Source organism: Malaclemys terrapin, chromosome 4 (genome assembly GCF_027887155.1).
Source record: "Malaclemys terrapin pileata isolate rMalTer1 chromosome 4, rMalTer1.hap1, whole genome shotgun sequence".
Lineage (NCBI taxonomy): Eukaryota > Metazoa > Chordata > Testudines > Emydidae > Malaclemys > Malaclemys terrapin.
The window spans coordinates 34,665,406-34,688,592 of record NC_071508.1 but is presented as its reverse complement, the minus strand read 5'-3'; the positions used below and the strand labels follow the sequence as shown (position 1 = coordinate 34,688,592).

General features: G+C 45.0%; 1 protein-coding gene across 1 annotated transcript in view; it reads left to right on the top strand.

Annotated features, from left to right (window-relative positions):
• The first annotated feature begins 2,054 nt into the window (after window positions 1-2,054).
• LOC128837443 (acyl-CoA (8-3)-desaturase-like) overlaps window positions 2,055-23,187 on the top strand; it is a 34,643-nt gene continuing 13,510 nt past the window's right edge. Inside the window, exons 1-2 of the mRNA XM_054028646.1 lie at window positions 2,055-3,306; window positions 18,188-18,264. Coding sequence (XP_053884621.1) covers window positions 3,286-3,306; window positions 18,188-18,264 — 98 coding nt within the window. The 5' untranslated portion in view covers window positions 2,055-3,285. The remainder of the gene's footprint in view (window positions 3,307-18,187; window positions 18,265-23,187) is intronic.

The following is a 23,187-nucleotide window of genomic DNA, read 5'->3' as shown; positions in this document are numbered from 1 at the left end:
TTCTGCTCTACCTTCCCCCAGATGCTTCAGTAGAAAAAGCGGCTGACAATCTACTAGGTAGCCCGTGGAATGATGGGATTGAGAAACCTGCATCATGTGACACTGTGCCTGCCCCATGAGGCATTGCAAACCCTTCCCAAAGCACCCTGCAGCCGGCATAGTGGGATAGCTACCACAGTGCACTGCTCTCTGTGTCGATGCAAGAGCTGCTACTCTGGATGCACTTTGCCAACACAAGGACCATAGTGTGGACATGCAACAGCAATTTTAATTAAAGCGCCTTAATTAAAGCGGCATAACATTTGCCGAGAAAGCTTTGTAGTGTAGATAATGCCTTAAATTCAGTACCAAGGCCTCATGCTGAGACAGTGATGGGGTTAAGCATCACGTTCCCACTTTGTCCTACAAAAAATCATAGAAGATTAGGGTTGGAAGATACCTCAGGAGGTCATCTAGTCCAACCCCCTGTTCAAAGCAGGACCAACCCCAACTAAATCATCCCAGCCAGGGCTTTGTCAAGCCGGGCCTTAAAAAACTCTAAGGAAGGAGATTCCACCACCTCCCTGGGTAACTCATTCCAGTGCTTCACCACCCTCCTAGTGAAATAGTTTTTCCTAATATCCAGCTTAGACCTCCCCCACTGCAACTTGAGACCATTCCTCCTTGTTCTGTCATCTACCACCACTGAGTACAGCCGAGCTCTATCCTCTTTAGAACCCCCCTGTGATGGGTTGGATCACAGAACCCCCCTTGGGAGCTGCCACCTGATGTGCCAAGACCACTTCTGCTCCTGCTTTCCCTGCCCCGTTGGCTCAGGACTTCAGTGCCCTGCCTGGTTTGAGCCAGACTCGCTAGCCTGCTGCAAACCCAAACCCAGGGTCTGAACCATGTCCCCTAACAGCTGTAGGCTTACCCGAAAGCAGCTAACAGAAGTGTTGTTGTCTTTAACACTCAGCTGCCCAACTCCCAATGGGGTCTAAACCCAAATAAATCTGTTTTACCCTAAACTAAATTTAAAAAAAAAAAGGAGATATTACCCTGTATAAAGCTTATACTCAATTTAAAAAAAAAAAAAAAAAAAGGAGATAAAACTGGAAGGGACCTTGAAAAGTCATTGAGTCCAGTCCCCTGCTTTTACAGCAGGACCAAGTACCATCCCTGACAGATTTTTGCCCCCCGTCCTTAAATGGCCCCCTCAAGGATTAAACTCACAACCCTGGATTTAGCAGGCCAATGCTCAAACCACTGAGCTATCCCACCCCCCCTTTATTTGCCCTCTATAACACTGATAGAGAGATAGGCCCAGCTATTTGCCCACCCAAGTATTAACACATACTCTGAGTTAATTAATAAGTAAAAAGTGATTTTATTAAATACAGAAAGTAGGATTTAAGTGGTTCCAAGTAGTAACAGACAGAACAAAGTGAATTACCAAGCAAAATAAAATAACACACACAAATCTATGTCTAATCAAACTGAATACAGATAATCTCACCCTTAGAGATGCTTCAGTAAGTTTTTTCCTCAGACTGGACACCTTCCAGACCTGGGCACAATTCTTTCCCCTGGTACAGCTCTTGTTCCAGCTTAGGTGGTAGCTAGGGGATTCTTCATGATAGCCGCCCCCTTTGTTCTGTTCCACCCATTTATATATCTTTTGCATAAGGCGGGAATCCTTTGTCCCTCTGGATTCCCCCCCCCGCTTTCTCAATGGAAAAGCACTAGGTTAAAGCTGGATTCCAGTTCAGGTGACATGATTACATGTCACTGTAAGACTTCATTACTCACTTGCCAGCATACAGGTATATAGGAAGACTTACAGGTAAAACAGAACCATCTGCAGTCAATTGTCCTGGTTAATGGGAGTCATTAAGATTCCAAACCACCATTAATGGCCCACATTTTGCATAATTACAATAGGCCTTCAGAGTTATATTTTATATTTTTAGGTTCAGATACAAGAGTGGTACATTTATACCAATAGGATGATCACACTCAGTAAATTATAAGCTTTGTAATGATACCTAACAAGAGACCTTCTGCATGAAGCATATTCCAGTTACATTATATTCACTCATTAGCATATTTTTATAAAATCCTATAGACTGCAACGTCACATCCCCTTCAGGTAGTAGAAGGCTGCTATCAAATCCCCTCTCACTCTTCTCTTCGCAGACTAAATAAGCCCAGTTCCCTCAGCCTCTCCTCATAAGTCATGTGCCCCAGCCCCCTTGATTATTTTCATTGCCCTTCACTGGACTCTCTCCAATATGTCCACATCCTTTCTGTAGTGGGAGGCCCAAAACCAGATGCAGCTCTCCAGATGTGGCCACACCAGTGCCAAATAGAGGGGAATAATCACTTCCCTCGATCTGCTGGCAATGCATATTAATACAGCCTAATATGCCATTGGACTTCTTGGCAACGAGGGCACACTGCTGACTCATATCCAGCTTCTCATTCACTGTAATCCTCAGGTCCTTTTCTGCAGAACTGCTGTTTAGCCAGTCAGGCCCCAGCCTGTAGCGGTTCATGGGATTCTTCCTTCCTAAGTGCAGAACTCTGCACTTGTCCATGTTGAACTTCATCAGATTTCTTTTGGCCCAAACCTCCAATTTTTCTAGGTCACTCTGGACTCTATCCCTACCCTCCAGCATATTACCTCTCCCCCCCCAGTTTAGTGTTATCTGTGAACTTTCTGAGGGTGCAATCCATCCCATCATCCAGATCATCAATAAAGATGTTAAGAACATAAGAACATAAGAATGGCCATACTGGGTCAGACCAAAGGTCCATCCAGCCCACTATCCTGTCTACCGACAGTGACCAATGCCAGGTATCCCAGAGGGAGTGAACCTAACAGGTAATGATCAAGTGATCTCTCTCCTGCCATCCATCCTGTTGTTGAACCAAACCAGCCCTAGGACCGACCCCTGGGGCACTCCGCTTGATACCGGCTGCCAACTAGACATCAAGCCATTGATCCCTACCCACTGAGCCCAGCAAGCTAGCCAGTTTTCTATCCATCTTATAGTCCATTCATCCAATCCATATTTTTTTAACTTGCTTGCAAGAATACTGTTGGAGACCTTATCAAAAGCTTTACTAAAGTCAAGATATATCATGTCCACTGCTTTCCCCATATCCACAGAGCCAGTTATCTCATCATAGAAGGCAATCAGGTTGGTCAGGCACGACTTCCCCTTGGTTAATCCATGTTGACTGTTCCTGATCACCTTCCTCTCCTCCAAGTGCTTCAAAATGGTTTCCTTGAGGACCTGATCCATGATTTTTCCAGGGACTAAGGTGAGGCTGACCAGTCTGTAGTTCCCCAGGTTCTCCTTCTTCCGTTTTTTAAAGATGGGCACTATATTTGCCTTTTTCCAATCGTCCAGGACTTTCCCTGATCCCCAGAGTTTTCAGAGATAATGGCCAATGGCTCTGCAATCACATCAGCCAATTCCCTCAGCACCTTCTGAGAGAGAGTCTCCTCTGCTGCTTGTTTTAGGAAATGTCCAGGGGAAGGAACAGATCAGTTCTCAGGGAGACTCTCTTTGGTGCAGTTAGATTAGCTAGTAAATATAGACTTCTTCTGCACTGACTGCTTCTTTTCAAGACTCCCTGAAAACAGAACCCTTGATTCAAGAAAGCACAAAAGAATGTGCTAAAATCCCATTGACTTCAAAGGTGCTTAAGTGCTTTGCTGAATTAAGGTCAAAGTAGCTATGAGATGGTAGGCGGGAGTTTTTCTCTCTCTTTTCCAGGGTGGAAGATCCTAAGGCTACATCTACACTGCCAAGTTTTTTCGCCAAAAGTTATACCACTTTTATTAAAGTGCTTTAATTAAAACTGCTGTTGCATGTGCTCACCAGCTCCTTGTGTCACTGGAGCACATCCACACTAGCAATGACACAGAGAGCAGTGCACTGTGGTAGCTATCCCACCATGCAAATGGCAGCAGGGTGCTTTGGGAAGGGTTTGCAGTGCCTCGTGGGGCAAGGACAGCGTCACATGATGCAGGTTTCTCAATCCCATCGTTCCTCGGGCATCCTACTAGATTGTCAGCCGCTTTTCAACTGAAGTGGGGTGGGGAGAAGGGTGTATGACAGGGAGCAGGTGTGTAAGGGGGAGAGACAGACAGTGTGTGTTGGGGGAGAGTGAGTGTGTCGGTGGCATGCTGTCTCCTAAGTTCAGACAACCACCAAAAGCAACCAGTCCTGAGGCAGGGGAGGGGAAAACCCAGACATCAACCCCTGATTTGCTCTTTGTTTTCCGGAACAGAGCAGCACAGCATTGGCTGTCAGAATTGAGCTTTGAAAGGGGAGGAGATCATGCCTGCAGGGCTGTTGAGTTCAAAACAATGAGCAAAGTGGTCACTGCAGGCATTGTGGGACACCTCTGGAGGCCAATTACAAAGATAAAAGCAAGCAAGGTGTTTACACTGGCACTTTGGCAATAAAACCTTTGGACAAAAAGCCTTATCACTCTCCTTGAGGTGGTTTTGTTAAAACCTTTGCACAAAAAGCCTTATCACTTTCCTCAAGGTGGTTTTATTACAGCGCTGCAACTGAGGAGTTTCATGGCAAAAAGTGACTTTGCAGTGTGTACTCCTCTGCTGTTTCATTGACCTTTTGGCAAAAAAACTTGCAAGTATAAACCAGGCCTTAGGGTAGTCAGGACCAGACTTATTTGCACTCTGTGAAGTCAAATAAAATATGATCTTTACTTGACATTATGTAAAGTATCAGGGGGTAGCCGTGTTAGTCTGTATCTACAAAAACAACAAGGAGTCTGGTGGCACCTTAAAGACTAACAGATTTATTTGGGCATAAGCTTTCGTGAGTAAAAACCTCACTTCTTCGGATGCATAGAGTGAAAGTTACAGATGCAGGCATTATATACAGACACATGGAGAGCAGGGAGTAGTAACTCCATGTGTCAGTATATAATGCCTGCATCTGTAACTTTCACTCTAACTCCATGTGTCAGTATATAATGCCTGCATCTGTAGCTTTCACTCTATGCATCCGAAGAAGTGAGGTTTTTACTCACGAAAGCTTATGCCCAAATAAATCTGTTAGTCTTTAAGGTGCCACCAGACTCCTTATTGTTTTTACATTATGTAAACTCCAAATGAATTTGTGTGTGTTAATTTCACTTTTCAAATGACCTCCACTGCTACCCAGAATAAATAAGCAGAGGTCCTTAGTACACCAATGCCAGTTGCTGACAGTGGCCTCATTAACTTTGCCTACATTTCAGAGTGGCAGCCGTGTTAGTCTGTATCAGAAAAAACAATGAGGAATACTTGTGGCACCTTAGAGACGAATAAATTTATTTGGGCATAAGCTAAAACCCACTTCATCAGATGCATGGACTGGAAAATACAGTAGGAAGATATATATAACAGTACATGAAAAGATGGGAGTTGCCTTATCCAGTGGGGGGGGGGGTCAGCTCTAACGAGACAATTCAATTAAAGTGGGATATTATCAACAGGACAAAAAATCACTTTTGTAATGGTAATCAAGGTGGCTCATTTCAAACAGTTGATAAGAAGGTGTGAGTAACAGTAGGGGGAAATTAGCATGGGGAAATTAGGTTTTAGTTTTTGTAGTGACCCATCCACTCCCAGTCTTTATTCAGGCCTAATTTGATGGTGTCCAGTTTGCAAATTAATTCCAGTTCTGCAGTTTCTCATTGGAGTCTGTTTTTGAAGTTTTTTTGTTGAAGAATTGCCACTTTTAAGTATGTTATTGAGTGTCCAGGGAGGTTGAAGTGTTTTCTGACTGGTTTTTGAATTTTATAATTCTTGATGTCTGCTTTGTGTCCATTTATTCTTTTGCATAGAGACTGTCCGGTTTGGCCAATGTACATGGCAGAGGAGCATTGCTGGCACATGATAGCATATATCACATTGGTAGATGTGCAGGTGAACAAGCCCCTGATAGTGTGCTGATGTGGTTAAGTCCTATGATGGTGTCCCTTGAATAGATATGTGGACAGAGTTGGCAGTGGGGTTCATTGCAGAGGTAGGTTCTTGGGTTAGTGTTTTTGTTGTGTGGTGTGTAGTTGCTGTTGAGTATTTGCTTCAGGTTGGGGGGCTGTCTGTAAGCAAGGACTGTACAACCTTTCCTGAAGGACGATCCCTCACTCTCACAGACCTTGGGAGACAGGCCAATCCTTGCTTACAGACTGAGGGTGAAGCTGAAAACAGTTGGAGTCCAACAGAGTATGGCTTTATGTAGTGGGAACCAAAAACGGGTCAACAAATAAATCTTTGGAGGCAGCTACGGTCATGGAGGGGGTCAATAAGGGTGAATCTGGAGGCAGTGGGTTTATACAATGTCATGGAGAGCAAGGCTGGATATAGTCACCATTTCCTTGGGGGTCATGGAGAACAAGGCTGGAGGCAGTGGGATTTTGCAGGGGTCACTAGAACCACACTCTACTGAACTAGCTGGCCCACCAGAAGTACTGCTTCCTTGGTCATTTTGGAGAGGAGCAACAGGCCGCTGAGGGTACTTTATGGCCTTTGGAACAACATGGGCAGGTCAGGGCTCTCTAAGAGCTGGGGCAACAGCTCTCACCTGCTCCCTGGGGAGCACTTGGGCCACCTCCTTCTTTTGGCCCTTTGCCCATAGCAGTCATGGACAAGAGCAAGAACGAGAGGCCAAAGCCTGTCTACAGGTAGCTAGTAACCAGCATAGAGACTCAAACCTACAATGTTGATGTGAGTAGCACCACAGTCTGAGTTAGCCAGCCCCAGAGAAAGACACCTCCTACAGCCATTTCAGATACAAGCAACAGGTTGCAATGGGATGACATCAGATTAGGGCCTTTTTTTTTGGCAGGTGGATTAGCTCAAATGGTAGAGCGCTTGCTTTGAATCAGAGCGGTGACGGCATTGATGCCTGCATTCTCCAGCCTGCTCTGCTGTGGTAGGGGGAGCCACCCCTTTTTTATTGCTTTGCTCAAGACCCTGGAACCATCTCTGTCTCACTGGCACCAGACACTTCAGTTGAAGGTGAGAAATTAGCTCAAGCAGTAGAGTAAGGATGGTCTAATAGTGGAGGGATTCGATCGTGATTCTGGAGACCCCAGTTTCAATTTCTTGCTCAGTCGACAACTTCCTGTGTGACAATGGAAAAGGAACTTAGGGTCCGTCTGCACTGCACTGTAAGCCCAGCCTCAGACTCAGGCTCAAGCCCAAACTCCCCTTCCCTCTACACACAAGTTCCACAATCAATCACTGAAGTAAACTGCAAGACACAACTAGCACGGCCTAACTTCTAACTAATTTATTCTGTATTTGACAAAAATACATGAATGCCCTGTTGTTTTAAGAAGCAGGAAAAAGTGTTAAATTGCAGAAATGAAGAAATAATCTTTAAAAGTGCAGGTGCGTCTTTTCCCTGAGGAGTGCGCTGATCATTGCTATAGCTCCTTAACAAAGGCATCATGTCTTGGCTGCAGAGTTCAGGAGTTTTCACAGTAATAATCTAGTAAAAGAGGGAGACACGTACTAGAGCTTTCTTCCTGAGATACTGTGGGCAAATGAGCTACAAGAGCCTGCTCCCTTTCCCACTGTAGTCAGTGTACTACATTAATCATTACATTGTAACCCCCCATTGAATGATTTATTCAGCATATTTTGTGCTACTGAACCGCAGGGGTGAGTCCCGTGCCTTTACAGTGACGAGGTGAACTCACCCCGCACTGGACTGGGAAGGGTTAACTCCTCACTGTGGGTAGAGGAAGCCACACACCCACATCCCTACTGGGCATGCTTCAGGTGTAGCAGCAGTATAAGAGGGAACCCAAAGACCCCGAAGACGCACTCAACTATTGAGAAAGAAGCCTTGGCCATTAAGTGGGCCATAGAAGCTCTGTGGTATTATCTGTTAGGAAATACATTCCGACTGATCACTGACCACACGCCTTTCTGATGGTTGAATAGCATGAAGGATACAAACCCACAAATCATGTGCTGGTATCTTGCCCTACAACCATACGACTTTCAGGTACTACATCACCCCGGGAAAGTGCATGCCAATGCCAATTTGTTTTTTAGGATAGCAGGGGAGGGGAGAAAGAAAGAGCCCCCACCACGTGCCCTCTTGAGGGGGAGGGTGTATGATGGGGTGAACTCACCCAGGGTTAACTCCTCACTGTTGGTAGAGGAAGCTACGCCCCCAAGTCCCTACCAGGCATGCTCCAGGTGTAGCAGTAGTATAAGAGGGAGCAGCCTGGCTCTGTCTGGGCTGACCACCAGAGATGAAGGATGCTTCTTGCTGGCTCATGCCCAGGAACCACTGAAGCCCCGGACTGCAGAAGCCAGAGGCGCCAAGACCCACACGGACACCCAGATACCTGTGGATACCCCAGGGAGGTCCGGGCTACAGGGAGTTGCACCGGCCGAAGAACCCAGAGACAGTGAAGACGCACAGATCACAGACGGGAGTGACAAGGTAGCAAGTAGCCTGGGGTGGGGACAAGTCATTGTCCTCAGGCGGGTCAGTGTGTTGTGGATGGATACCAGCTGACCCAGTGGCGGACTCACTCACTACTGCAAGGGCCCTGGGTTGGGACCTGGAGCAGGAGGGCCTGGGTCTCCCTACCTGGCCGCCACCCCCCTCCTGGGAGGCGGCCCACACTTCTCCCCACCCCAAGCAGCCACTTGATCCTACAGCTCCGCTCAGAGGGCAACTTTATTGACTCCCGCCACTAGCCCATCCAATGCTGCCCAGAGGATGACTTTATTGACGCCAGCTGCTAGGCCCTACAGCCCCACCCAGCGTGCCACACTCTTGACTCTGGCCGCTGGGCCATACAGCTGTGCCCAGAAGGTGACCCTGTTGGCTCCAACCACTAGGTCATACAGCCCCGCCCACAGGGGTATCTCCATCGACTCGGGTTGCTAGACCTGGATGCCGACGAGCCCAGGGGATCATTAATGACTCTGGCCGCTACACCTTACTGCCCTGTAGACCCAGGGTATTTCTATTGACTTTGGCCATCGGGTCTTACTGCCTTGCAAACCCCAGGGTACTCCTATGGTCTCTGGACGCTAGGCCTTACTGCCCGGCAGAGAAGGGCTATCCCCCAGACGAGGGTCACATGACCCTATTCCCCTGTGGAGCAAGGCAATTCCATAGACTCCAGCCAGTGGGCCTTAAAACCCTGTGGATCAGGGCATCTCTATGGACTCCTGCCCTTAGGTCTCATGGCCTGGAGACCAAGAGCAGTGGACGGGGTCTCTCCCACCCCGTCACATGCACATAAAGCATGCCTTGTAAGTATCATGAGAAAGGTTATGTTCCTTCGAAACCCACTGTTCCAACTAAATATGTATATCAGTAATGCATATGAAGTTATGAGAATTGTGTTGTATGGTTGTCACCAAAATATGTTGTGGGTTTGGGAAGAGCCAGATATTAGCTCCCTCAAAGACAATAGCAAGTGAGGTAACCAATGCCCGGGCAGGTGTCAAACAGACATCACCAGCCATTGTCCAGCAGAGGAGTTACAATTCAGTGACTCACTCACAGGAGACACCCCGGGGGTATTGCTTCACCTTGCGACTCAGCAATGCCCACCAGATATTCCTGGTGGACTTATGTTCTCCAAGCACAGGGACTAAGGGTATAACACACAATACAGGTGTGGTGGTTAAGGACAGTCAGGAGGAGGCACCAGTTTGTTATTTTCTGTTTGCTTATTTCAGGAAAGGGAAGGAGGGACAGAAAAGCAGGAAAATGAGTGAAGGCAGTGAAGCCACTGTGAAGCTGGAGCTGTTTAGACTGCAGGTTGCAGAATACGAAAGGGAGCCCCAGAGAATATTGGAGCTAAAGGATCTCAAGATAAAAGATAAAGAGAGAACCCGAACCAGAAACAAACACATCTAAGGGCCCCAGAACTAAGAGCTAGAGAATCTGAGGAGAAAGAAAGAGATAGAAAACACCAACTGGACCTCCTAGAGAAGCAGAACCAGAACCCACCAACCCCAACGATCCCCACCACTCCAAAAATCCACAATTGGGACCATTTATGTCCTTCATATAATGAAGCAGATGATATTTCTGAATATTTGACTACCTTTGAAAGGCTGTGTGCAGTGCATGAAATCCCTTACGCCAAGAGAGTTCCTACCTTGATTGTGAAATTAACTGATAAAGCTCTAAATGTATTGAATGAAGTGCCCATTGAGGATGCTTTAGACTATTATAAATTCAAAAATACTGTTTTGCAAAGGTTTTAGATTACCCCTGAAACATATAGAGTTAAATTTAGGAATCTTAAGAGGGATATTGTCAAGTATCAGGGATATTGGCATGAATAATGAGGGAATATTGGCATGAAAGAGGAATATTGGCATGAATAATGGGGAATATGTGAACAAAATGAAAGAATTGATGGGAAAATGGGTGAGGGGCAAAGGTGTTACAAGCTGTGGGGAATGTTTGGTCTTGTTGCTCAAGAGCATTTCCTAGGCATATAAGGCAGATGTAAAGCAGTGTCTATGGGACAAAAATGTAAAGTCTGTGGACAAGATGGCATCTCTGGCTGATACCTTTGAACAGACACAGGCATCTATTGAAAGCAAATCACCAAAAGAGGGGGTTACGCCTGGTGGGAAGGGAGGGTCCCGTTTTATCCCTAGCAAGAAGGAGGGGGTTTGGGAGGCCAGACATTCCCCTCCCCAAAAAATCCCCTTACTGGTAATTCCTATCCCAAACCTCCTATCAAGACAGAGGAGCCCAGAAAGTGCTACCTCTGTAATTCCACTGAGTAGCTGTAGATGCCCAAGCTGAGGGAAAGTAAGCTCCCACTAGCCCATGTTAGTGCAGCTGTCCTCAGCACAGAGGCCCTGGAGGGAAACCAGACAGGAACACCCACATCTTACCTAGCAAGTTCTGTGGGGACCCAATACGATATTCCTTTTTGCTACAGGCCACCACACTAACAGTCCTAGCCTTGTGGTAGAAGTCATTCCCCAGTAGCATGTCCATTACTCCTACAATCAGATCACTTTCCAAACCTTCCTATGCCACGTGGATTTTAACTAGTGGCACGGGGAATCTGGTTTCACCCATCCCCCACAATCTCTACCCTTTGGCCAGGTAATATACTGGTATATATCATGCCAATATATTGGGTTCCTGGAGGAAGGGGTTGAGGCCCCTGAAACTGCTGAGGGGAATGGAGAAAGTCTCTCTGCTTCTCCTGCAGCAGAAGGTAGCAGCCTGCTTTCAGGTGGGATGAAGTTCATCCCAACCCCTCCTCCATGCCTGAGGAAGACAGCATACCCTCAGGGCAAAGGGCGGAGGAAATGTCTGTGACTGAGGATGCTGTCCTAGTTGTTAGTTGTCTGTCTTTTGCTCAGCTGCAAAACCCTGGCCCCACCCTAGAGAGCGTAAAGAAATATGTTCTAGAGCGAATCCCAGCCAAGGGGGATGGGAAGAAGTTTTTTGAGGAGCATGGGAAATTGTATAGAGACGTTCCTGTGGGAAAGAACAAAAGCCCGAGGCAGCCCTTTAAGCAGTTGATTGCACCCAGCCAACACCGTGGGGAATTAATGCAGCTAGCACATGATAGTCCTTTTGCTGCTCACTTGGGGGTACAGAGAACATATGACAGGCTAAAGAGAAATTTCTACTGGCCAGGAATACAGAATGATGTAAAAGATTATTGCAGGTCTTGTGTATTGTGAGACCTGTAGGACCTCAGAAAGTTCCTCTATGTCCCTTACCCATGATACAGGAAGCATTCCTGTAAGGGTAGTGATGGACATCGTGGTCCCTATGCAGCATCCCACCCAGAGAGGGAACAGGTATATCTTAGTAGTAGTGGATTTTGTCACCAGGTACCCTGAGGCAGTTGCTCTGACTAATATTGAATTTGAGACTGTGGCTAGGACCTTTCTCACTATACTCAGCAGAGTGGGTTTCCCTAGAGAGATTTTATCTGATCAAGCAGCAAATTTCATGTCACAACTTTTCAACGAGCTATGGAAGTTGTGTGGGGTGAAACAGCTTAAAACTGCCCCATATCACCTACAGGCCAGTGGCTTAGTGGAAAGGTTCAATGGGACCTTAAAATCCATGCTAGGGATGTATACCAAGAAAAGGGGCCAAAATTGGGATGAGTTATTACCATTTCTGTTGTATGCATACAGGGAGGTACCCCAAGATGCATGACAAAAATGTAAACACATGGGGATTTGGTAATGGTGTTAATCCGGTGAAAAAATATAAGATGCAAAACTCTTGGGAGGGACCCTTTGAGGTAGTGGAAGTGGCAAATGAGGACACATATCAAATTAAAAAGCCCCATAATGATGCTGTCCCACAGCTTGTACGTGTGAAGAGGCTTAAAGCCTATCACAGCAGGGAAGCCATAATAAACCTGATCTGTTACATGGAAGGGGAAACGGAGGCACGTCCCCTCATTGATTTAATGGCTGAATGCCAAGATGGTTCAACCATGGAAAGCATTGAAATCTGCAGTGAGTTAACACCAACTGAAAGGGGGGAAGTGTTATCAGTGCTATGAGGATACAATGAGGTGTTTTCCAACAAACCAGGAAAACCACACGTTAACCCACAAAATCCTTACAAAAAGGATACAACCACCCCCTTCCAGGCCTTACAGGGTCACTGACAAGGTGCAAGAACAAATCTGGACAGAGATACACAATATGTTGGACCTGGGAGTAATTAAGGAGTCTGACAGCTCTTGGGCATCCCCTGTAGTCTTGGTCCCTAAAAGGCCAACACTGTGAGATTCTGTGTGGACTACAGAAAATGTAATGCTGTTACAGTACCAGATGCATACCCTTTGCCTAGGATTGATGACGTGCTGGATATACTGAGCAAAGCCAAACACCTCAGTACTTTTGATCTAACTTGAGGTTACTGGCAAATCCTTCTGGATGAGGATGGACAGAAAAAATCCGCTTTTATCACTGCCATAGAACTCTATGAATTCACAATGTTACCTTTTGGTCTGGTCAATGTTGGTGCAACCTTCCAGAGACTGGTCAACAAAGTGTTAAGTGGTTAACAAAATTTTGCAAGGGCATACACAGATGACATAGCCGTGTTCAGTGACTCATGGGACGATCATAAACAACACCAGGGAATTGTGCTTTGACAGATCAAAGAGGCTGGTCTAACCATAAAACCCTCTATGTGCAAAATAGGAGCAGCCAATGTCCCTTATTTAGGACTTCGGGTTGGAGGGGAACAAATATCACTGAGCCTCTCAAAGCAGAAGCCATTGTAAATTGGCCTCTGTGCCCCAAACTAAATGGCATGTCCAATCATTCGTAGGCCTAGCAAACTATTACAGAAGGTTTGTGTGTGAGTTCAACGACATTGTATCCCCCATCATGGACTTGTGTAAAAAGCACCAACCCAATGAGGTGGTTTGGTCAGAGGCATGCCAAAAGGGTTTTGATAAGATCAAGACACTCTTGTCTGGGAAACCTGTACTGGCCAGCTCTGACTGAAAAAATATTTGTACTGTACAGATGCCTCTGACATCAGTCCTGGTGCTATACTGATGCAGACAGGAGAAGGTAACAAAAAACACCCAATCACCTTCCTGAGCAAAAATTTGTCATGTACAGAGCAAAATTACTCTGTCATTGAACATAAGAACATAAGAACAGCCATACTGGGTCAGACCAAAGGTCCATCCAGCCCAGTATCCTGTCTACCGACAGTGGCCAGTACCAGGTGCCCCAGAGGGAGTGAACCTAACAGGTAATGATCAAGTGATCTCTCCTGCTATCCATCTCCACCCTCTGAAAGAGAATGTTATGCCATGGTGTTGGCAATCAAGCAGTTAAAGCTCTACCTCATAAAGGGTATGTCTACACTACGGGATTAATCCGAATTTATATAATTCGAATTTGGGAAACAGATTGTAGTCGAATGTATGCGGCCACACTAAGCACATTAATTCGGCGGTGTGCGTCCATGTTCCGGGGCTAGCGTCGATTTCTGGAGCGTTGCACTGTGGGTAGCTATCCCATAGCTATCCCATAGTTCCCGCAGTCTCCCCCACCCATTGGAATTCTGGGTTGAGAGCCCAGTGCCTGATGGGACAAAAAACATTGTCGCAGGTGGTTCTGGGTACAGCCTCACCCCTCCCTCCCTCCCTGCATGAAAGCAACGGACGGCAGACAACCATTTCGCGCCTTTTACAGAAGGCTTATTTGTAAAAGAATGGCGTATGAAGGCCAGCAAAATGTTATGTCCTGATAGGAAGAAAGTTTTTGAAGGCATAAGCTTGTCTGCCAATACGGTAGCTTGCAGGATAATGGATTTCATAGAATCATAGAATATCAGGGTTGGAAGGGACCTCAGGATGTCATCTAGTCCAACCCCTGCTCAAAGCAGGACCAATTCCCAACTAAATCATCCCAGCCAGGGCTTTATCAAGCCAGGCCTTAAAAACCTCCAAGGAAGGAGATTCCACCACCTCTCTAGGTAACGCATTCCAGTGCTTCACCACCCTCCTAGTGAAATAGTGTTTCCTAATATCCAACCTAGACCTCCCCCACTGCAACTTGAGACCATTGCTCCTTCTTCTGTCATCTGCCGCCACTGAGAACAGCCGAGTTCCATCCTCTTTGGAACCTCCCTTCAGGTAGTTGAAAGCAGCTATCAAATCCCCCCTCATTCTTCTCTTCTGGAGACTAAACAATCCCAGTTCCCTCAGCCTCTCCTCATAAGTCATGTGCTCCAGACCCCTAATCATTTTTGTTGCCCTCCGCTGGACTCTTTCCAATATTTTTACATCCTTCTTGTAGTGTGGGGCCCAAAACTGGACACAGTACTCCAGATGAGGCCTCACCAATGTCGAATAAAGAGGAATGATCACGTTCCTCGATCTGCTGGCAATGCCCCTACTTATACAGCCCAAAATGCCGTTAGCCTTCTTGGCAACAAGAGCACACTGTTGACTCATATCCAGCTTCTTGTCCACTGTGACCCCTAGGTCCTTTTCTGCAGAACTGCTACCTAGCCATTCGGTCCCTAGTCTGTAGCAGTGCATAGGATTCTTCCGTCCTAAGTGCAGGACTCTGCACTTGTCCTTGTTGAACCACATCAGGGTTTTTTTGGCCCAATCCTCTAATTTGTCTAGGTCCCTCTGTATTCTGATCCCTACTCTCCAGCATATCTACCACGCTTCCCAGTTTAGTGTCATCTGCAAACTTGCTGAGAGTGCAGTCCACATCATCCTCCAGATCATTAATAAAGATATTAAACAAAACTGGCCCCAGGACCGACCCTGGGGGCACTCCACTTGAAACCGGCTGCCAACTAGACATGGAGCCATTGATCACTACCCGTTGAGCCCGACGATCTAGCCAGCTTTCTATCCACCTTACAGTCCATTCATCCAGCCCATACTTCTTTAACTTGGCGGCAAGAATACTGTTGGAGACAGTATCAAAAGCTTTGCTAAAGTCAAGGAATAACACATCCACTGCTTTCCCCTCATCCATAGAGCCAGTTATCTCATCATAAAAGGCAATTAGGTTAGTCAGGCATGACTTCCCCTTGGTGAATCCATGCTGACTGTTCCTGATCACTTTCCTCTCCTCTAAGTGTTTCATAATTGATTCCTTGAGGACCTGCTCCATGATTTTTCCAGGGACTGAGGTGAGGCTGACTGGCCTGTAGTTCCCTGGATCCTCCTCCTTCCCTTTTTTAAAGATGGGCACTACATTAGCCTTTTTCCAGTCATCCGGGACCTCCCCCGATCGCCATGAGTTTTCAAAGATGATGGCCAATGGCTCCACAATCACATCTGCCAACTCCTTTAGCACCCTTGGATGCAGCATATCCGGCCCCATGGATTTGTGCTCATCCAGTTTTTCTAAATAGTTCCGAACCACTTCTTTCTCCATGGAGGGCTGGTCACCTCCTCCCCATACTGTGCTGCCCAGTCCAGCAGTCTGGGAGCTGACCTTGTTTGTGAAGACAGAGGCAAAAAAAGCATTGAGTACATTAGCTTTTTCCACATCCTCTGTCACTAGGTTGCCTCCCTCATTCAGGAAGGGACCCACACTTTCCTTGACTTTCTTCTTGTTGCTAACATACCTGAAGAAACCCTTCTTGTTACTCTTAACATCTCTTGCTAGCTGCAACTCCAAGTGCGATTTGGCCTTCCTGATTTCACTCTTGCATGTCTGAGCAATATTTTTATACTCCTCCCTGATCATTTGTCCAATCTTCCACTTCTTGTAAGCTTCTTTTTTGCGTTTAAGGTTAGCAAGGATCTCACTGTTAAGCCAAGCTGGTCGCCTGCCATATTTACTATTCTTTCTACACATCGGGATGGTTTGTTCCTGCAACCGCAATAAGGATGCTTTAAAATACAGCCAGCTTTCCTGGACCCCTTTGCCCTTCATGTTATTCTCCCAGGGGTTAGCTGATAATGTGCAAAACAATTGATTCAAATGGCAAAAGACTTCAAAGCATTTTCAATTGCTTTTGATGAGAGTACAGATGTATCAGATACTGCACAGTGTGCAGTGTTCATTAGAGGTGTGGATTGCAATTTGAATATAACTGAAGAATTGCTAGCCTTAATGCCACTGAAGGGTACCACAATGGGACGTGACATATTTGAAGGGCTGGAAGAGTGCATTAAAAAAGCTGCACTGCCATGGAACAAACTCGTATCTCTGGCTACAGACGGTGCGCTATCAATGTGCTCTGAAAACACTGGTGTGGTTGGATTACACTGGTCTACAATTTTTGAGAAGTCGTCTGCTTCAGAGATAAAATGTGCTATTTATTATGTATTTTGATGTGCTGAATTCAAATATGACAATTAAAACAACTGATTGGCTACTGTTTCTAAGATATTTAAGTTTTTACATTTTATGTCTATGTATATTGTGTAGATAGTAGAGTTTGAATCATAAATTGTAAACCTAGGTCTTTTCATGTGTTTATGGTTGATTTACATGATAATATTTCACCTGTCCTGTTTATGTAACACTTTAAAAATCAGCAAAAGGGTTATATAAATAAAATGTATTATGAAACAAAAGGCAAAACATTATTATGTACATAGTTTAGTCCTATTCAGTGTCTACTCGGCGCTTCTTGGCTTGTCTCTTGTATTCATTAAATGGAGCATCTCTTGTCACTGTCCAGCAATAGTCTGCAAGCATTGATGGGCTCCATTTGCCATGATAGCGTTTCTCCATTGTTGCAATGTCCTGGTGAAATCGCTCGCCGTGCTCATCGCTCACTGCTCCGCAGTTCGGTGGAAAAAAATCTAGATGAGAGTGCAAAAAATGTATCTTTAGTGACATGTTGCAACCAAGGCTTTTGCATGCCTTGAGGAGGTTTTCCACCACCAACCTGTAGTTGTCTGCCTTGTTGTTTTCGAGAAAATTTATTGCCACTAACTGGAAGGCTTTCCATGCCGTCTTTTCCTTGAAAAAGAATTAGTAGTTGCATGGCCTACATTACATTCATTATGTACAAATAGATTATAGTCCCAGTAATAGATGGACTTGGCCAATTTTATGAAACTGAAAACAAAATTTATTGGGAGTAAATTTAAACGAAACAATGTGAATAATAATTTCCAGTTGTTTTAGAAAATGTTACTATATGCACAAGAAACCCACAATTGCACATTCATGAAAGAAAGCGTCTTCAATTTAAAAAAAAAATCATCCTGGTTAAGAAAGTAAATGCAGCAATAAAAAAATAAGAATATATTATAAAGGGAAAAGGGTGATATCGAGAGAAATGACTATATTTTAGCAATTGTGAAATAGATATTCAAAAAAGGAAGCTAAAGGTATCAATGAACAAAAATCCATGGTGAGTTGCATTAAAGACAAGAAGAAGGGATTTTAAAAATATATCAGGAACAACAGAAATCTTAGCAAGGGTATAGCTGCATTACCAGACAAGGGTGGTAAAATTTTCAATAATGATGCTGAAAAGGGCAATATGTATTTCTGTTCTGGATTTGGAAAGAAGCAAGATGATGTATTCACATCTTACTGTGATAATGAAATACATTCTACTGCAACAGTAAACAGGGAGGATGTTAAACAGCAGCTGACCCCGTCTTTTTTGGTGGTGTCAATGTTTAGATGATGTGATTAATAATGTCTCTATGTTCTCATTCCCTCTTCCAGCAATTCTCCCATTCCTGTTTCCTGTCTACTTTCAATACTTTGCATTCCACAAGACAATCCAGAGAAAAGACTGGCTGGTAAGTGCTGCCTTATCACGACTGTGGATGTACAAAGAACCTTGAAAGACACAGGAGCACATGAGGTGTTGCACCCTTCGAACATTAATAAGAAAATAAGAATGGCCATACTAGGTCAGACTAATGGTTCATCCAGCCCAATATCCTGTCTTCTGACAGTGGCCAATGCCAGGTGCATCAGAAGGAATGAACAGATCAGGCAATCAAGTGATCCATTCCCTGTTGTCCACTCCCAGCTTCTGGTGAATAGAGGCTAGGGACACTCAGAGCAAGGTGTTGCATCCCTGCCTTTCCTGGTTAATAGCCATTGATGAACCTATCCTCCATGAACTTATCTAGTTCTTTTTGAACCCTGTTATAGTTTTGGTCTTCACAACATCCCCTGGCAAAGAGTTCCACAGGTTAACTTTGTGTTGTATGAAGAAGTAATTCCTTTTTTGTTTGTTTTAAACCTGCTGCCTATTAATTTCATTGGGTGACTCCTAGTGCTTGTATTATGTGAAGGAGTAAATAACATTTCCTTATTCACTTTCTCCACACCAGTCAAGACTTTATAGCCCTCTATTATATCCCCCCTTTGTCATCTCTTTTCCCAGCTGAAAGGTCCCAATCTTTTTAATCTCTCCTCATACACAAGCTGTTCCATATCCCTAATCATTTTAGTTGCCCTTCTCTGTATCTTTTCCAATTCCAATATGTCTTTTTTTGAGATGGGGCGACCACATATGCATGCAATATTCAAGATGTGGCCATACCAGGGATTTATAGAGGCATTATGATATTTTCTGTCTTATCTCTTTCCTAATGGTTCCTAACGTTAGTTTTTTCGACTGCCACTTCACAATGAGCAGCTGTTTTCAGAGAACTATCCACAATGCCTCCACAATCTTTCTTGAGTGGTAATAGCTAATTTAGACTCCATCATTTTGTGTATATAGTTGGGATTATGTTTTCCAATGTGCATTATTTTTCATTTATCAATATTCAGTTTCATCTGCCATTCTGTTGCCCAGTCACCCAGTTTTGTGAGATCCCTTTGTAACTCTTCAGTCTGCTTTGGACTTAACTATCTTGAGTAGTTTTGTATCGTCTGTAAATTTTGCCACCTCACTGTTTACCCCTTTTTCCAGATCATTTATGAATATTTTGAATAGGACTGTGCCCAGTACAGACCCCTGGGAGGAACCATTATTTACCTCTCTACATTCTGAAAACTGACCATTAATTCCTACCCTTTTGTTTCCTATCTTTTAACCAATTACCAATCCATGAGAGGACCTTCCCTCTTATCCCATAACAGCTTACTTTGCTTAAGAGCCTTTGGTGAGGAACCTTGTCAAAGGCTTTCTGGAAATCTAAGTACACTATATCCACTAAATCTTCCTTGTCCACATACTTGTTTGACCCCCTCAAAGAATTATAATAGATTGGTGAGGCATGATTTCCCTTTCCAAAAATATGTTGACTCTTCCCCCAACAAATCATGTTCATCTACATGTCTGATAATTCTGTTCTTTACTATAATTTCAACCGATTTGCCTGGTACTGAAGTTAGGCTTACCAACCTGTAATTGCCGGGATCACCTCTGGAACCCTTTTAAAAAATTGGCGTCACATTAGCTATCCTGCAGTCATCTGGTACAGAAGCTGATTTAAATGATAGGTTACATACCACAATTAGTAGTTCTGCAATTTTGTATATAAGTTCCTTCAGAACTCTTGGGTGAATACCATCTGGCCCCAGTGATTTATTACTATTTAATTTGTCAATTTGTTCCAAAACCTCCTCTAATGACACCTCAATCTGGGACAGTTCCTCAGATTTATCCCCTAAAAAGAATGGCACAGATGTGGGACTCTCCCTCACATCTTCTGCAGTGAAGACTAATGCAAAGAATTCATTTAGTTTCTCTGCAATGGCCCTATCACCATTGAAAGTTCCTTTAGCACCTCGATCATCCAGTCCTAGGTCATTTCACAGTGATCACCTGATTTGTGAGTTTGAGCTAAAAGTTTTTATGAATACTAGCACTATCCTACTGGCACTCTCCTATTGTTAGGACTGGGACTGGAGTTTCCACGATTTATTGTTCTGGCCTGGGTGACATCAGTTCTCAGGTAAACAATGACTCATGTAAATCCAGGTTTCATTGCCTCCATGACAATAATGCAATTGTCTCCTGCTTTCTGGTCACCATCTCCACAGACCACAATCATCATAACCTTAATTCTGACCCCCTACTGATGCAAACTACCCAAGACCCCCTTTACCAAACTATTCCCTCCAAACACCCAGGCTATTACACTAAACATCCACAGGGAGCAGCGTTGAGAGGGAAGAGAGCAGAAGGGAGGCTCTGGTATAGTGTAGTGTGTTTGGTGAGGGAAGTTTGGAGAAGAGGGTGCTGGAATACTAACATTCCTAGAGGGGGCACAATAAAGCTTGTTATGTAATGGAATACAGTAGTTGAGATAGAGGCCAGGTGTGTTCCTGTAAACAGCTATTTACTGGTAGGTTTGTTTTTCATTTCCTTGCATTTGTGGTTTTGTGCTATACTGAGTATGTAGCAACTGTTCCATAACAGAGTATTTGGAGTATTAATTACTTTTTGTGTACAGATTTGAAGATGGATATTACTAAATTATGTCAGGATGATCATCTCTCCACAGTGAATGTTGTGATTAGCTTTCAAATTAAAGAAAGTTTTGATGCCCCCTCCACCAAATTTCTTTTCTGTGCATGATGGTCAGTGTACTGCACTCGAGGAACTCTGCACCTGCTCCCTATTCGTCTATAAAAGCTCTGACTAACTGGGATCTGAGTGTCTCTGAATCTGCCTCTCACTTACTGTTCTGTGACCGTGGCATCTTCACTTTGATGGAAAGCTCCATTCCTCAGTACCAAGGGAGGAACTCCCTAGAGAGTGAGATGTGGGTGGCAGGGCATTTCTAATAGTGGATAATCCTGCCTCTGGAAATCTCTCATTTCAGAGACTTGTTTGATCTGAACCACTAACCAGGAAAAGTTTGCTCTCTCTTAGTTTTTCCAATGTGCTCTTTGATCATGGTGATAGGCACAAATGTTAATAAATAAAACAGCTATTTAGTGGATGTGCACTACAATGCGTAGGGAGGATCAAAGCAGGGTGCCTGCTGCTACAGGACACTGTTGGGGGGTGCAAAGCTGCAGTCCAGTGTTTCTCAACCCTAAACAATACACTCTTCAAGTGTGCTGTGGGTGGGTACCCCTGGTCATACCCCAGTCACCCGGGGAAAAGAAAAAGATAACAGAATCCAGCAATTTCTAGAACCCATGTGGGGACAGGGGAGGGGCATGATTTGTTATTCTTCATGTCCTCTCTGGCAGGACCTGGCCTGGATGCTGAGCTTCTACATCCGATTATTTATCACTTATGAGCCCTTACTGGGGATGAAGTGTCTCCTGAGGTTCTATCCGCTGCTCAGGTATCGTTCACTGATCCCACAACTCCTCTTGGCTGTGCCGTCTGCTCAGCCTTGCTCTGTCTGTCCCTTTCTCTACTTTCCTCTCCCTTCTGTCTCTTTGGCCCTTCATATCATCTAGAACCCCCAGCATCTCATTGTCCCAATTGCTTCTTTTTTTCTGTACCTAGTCATCTCTCTCTCTAACACAAGAGCAAACACTCTGTTGTCTGGGAGACTGGAATTAGACTCCGCATCCTTCAAGGGACGGCCTGCCCTCTGACTGCTGTGCTGTGAGACAGCATGGAAGTTGCAATCACTGTAACAAATGCTTTCAAGCAAATTTTTGAGTAGTAGATCTGTCCAGTAGGGGACTGTGGTGTGACGCCAAGTGAGGTTATGTTGACCCGGCACGATGGCAGAGAACTACACAGGAGAACAATGACAGCACTGAAGAGGAAGTCTGCGCTCATCTGCTGGCAGTTGCTGTGACCAGGACAGCAAGAACCACTCAAAGAAAGGAGAGAGATGTTTTATTGATAAAATATGCTCAGTTCATGACAAAAATAGCTTGGCTTTAAGCTCCTCCACAAGGCCCACAGCTGTTTGGATGCCTGTGGTAAATCACCAGCTCACAACAGCAAGGCAGGTGACCAGCAGGGCAAAATGTCTCATGCAAAATAACCTTCAATATGCAAATCATGCACATGCCTCTCCTGTGTCTCCTACACTCATCCCCTCTGCCTCTTTGATGCATCAACTTGTGTGCTATCCTAAATTAGATTGTAAGATCTTCAGGGCGGGGATTTTCATAATCTGTGTTTGTACACACAGGCACTGACTTTGTCATTTCCCGGGGGGGTGCTCGACCCCCGCTCTGCCCCAGGCCCCACTCCCATTCCACCACTTCCCACAAGGCCCCTTCCCACCCTTGTTCGGCCCCACTCTGCCTCTTCCCACCCCGTTCTGCCCTCTCCCCTGAGCACACCCTACCCTCGCTCTGCCCCCTCCCTCCCAGCACCTCCTGAACACTGCTGAACAGCTGATTACAGCGGGTGGGAGGTGCTGGGGGGGAGGGGGAGGAGCTGATCAGCAGGGCTACTGGTGGGTGCTGAGCACCCACTATTTTTTCCTGTAGGTGCTCCAGCCCTGGAGCACCAATGGAGTCAGCACCTTTGGCCCTGATCCTGACTCAAATAATACATGGTTTCCCTTTGTGCTGTTCCTTTTACTGAATATTGGGTGGCTGGAGTATGCAAATGTTTTGCTGGAGTCCTGGGGCGCTATTTCACATTTTGGTATGGGGAAGAACTTAAACTGTGAATGCAGAGGCTACTTAAGCATTTGAAAACTCTAGTTTTTTGGCAGATAACTTAACAATTAGGTGACAGGAGCCCTGTATCTAATTTCTATGTAAAAGAAAGAAAATTAAACAAATATTAGACCTACTCAGCTCTAATACTAACATGCTCTGACATCTTG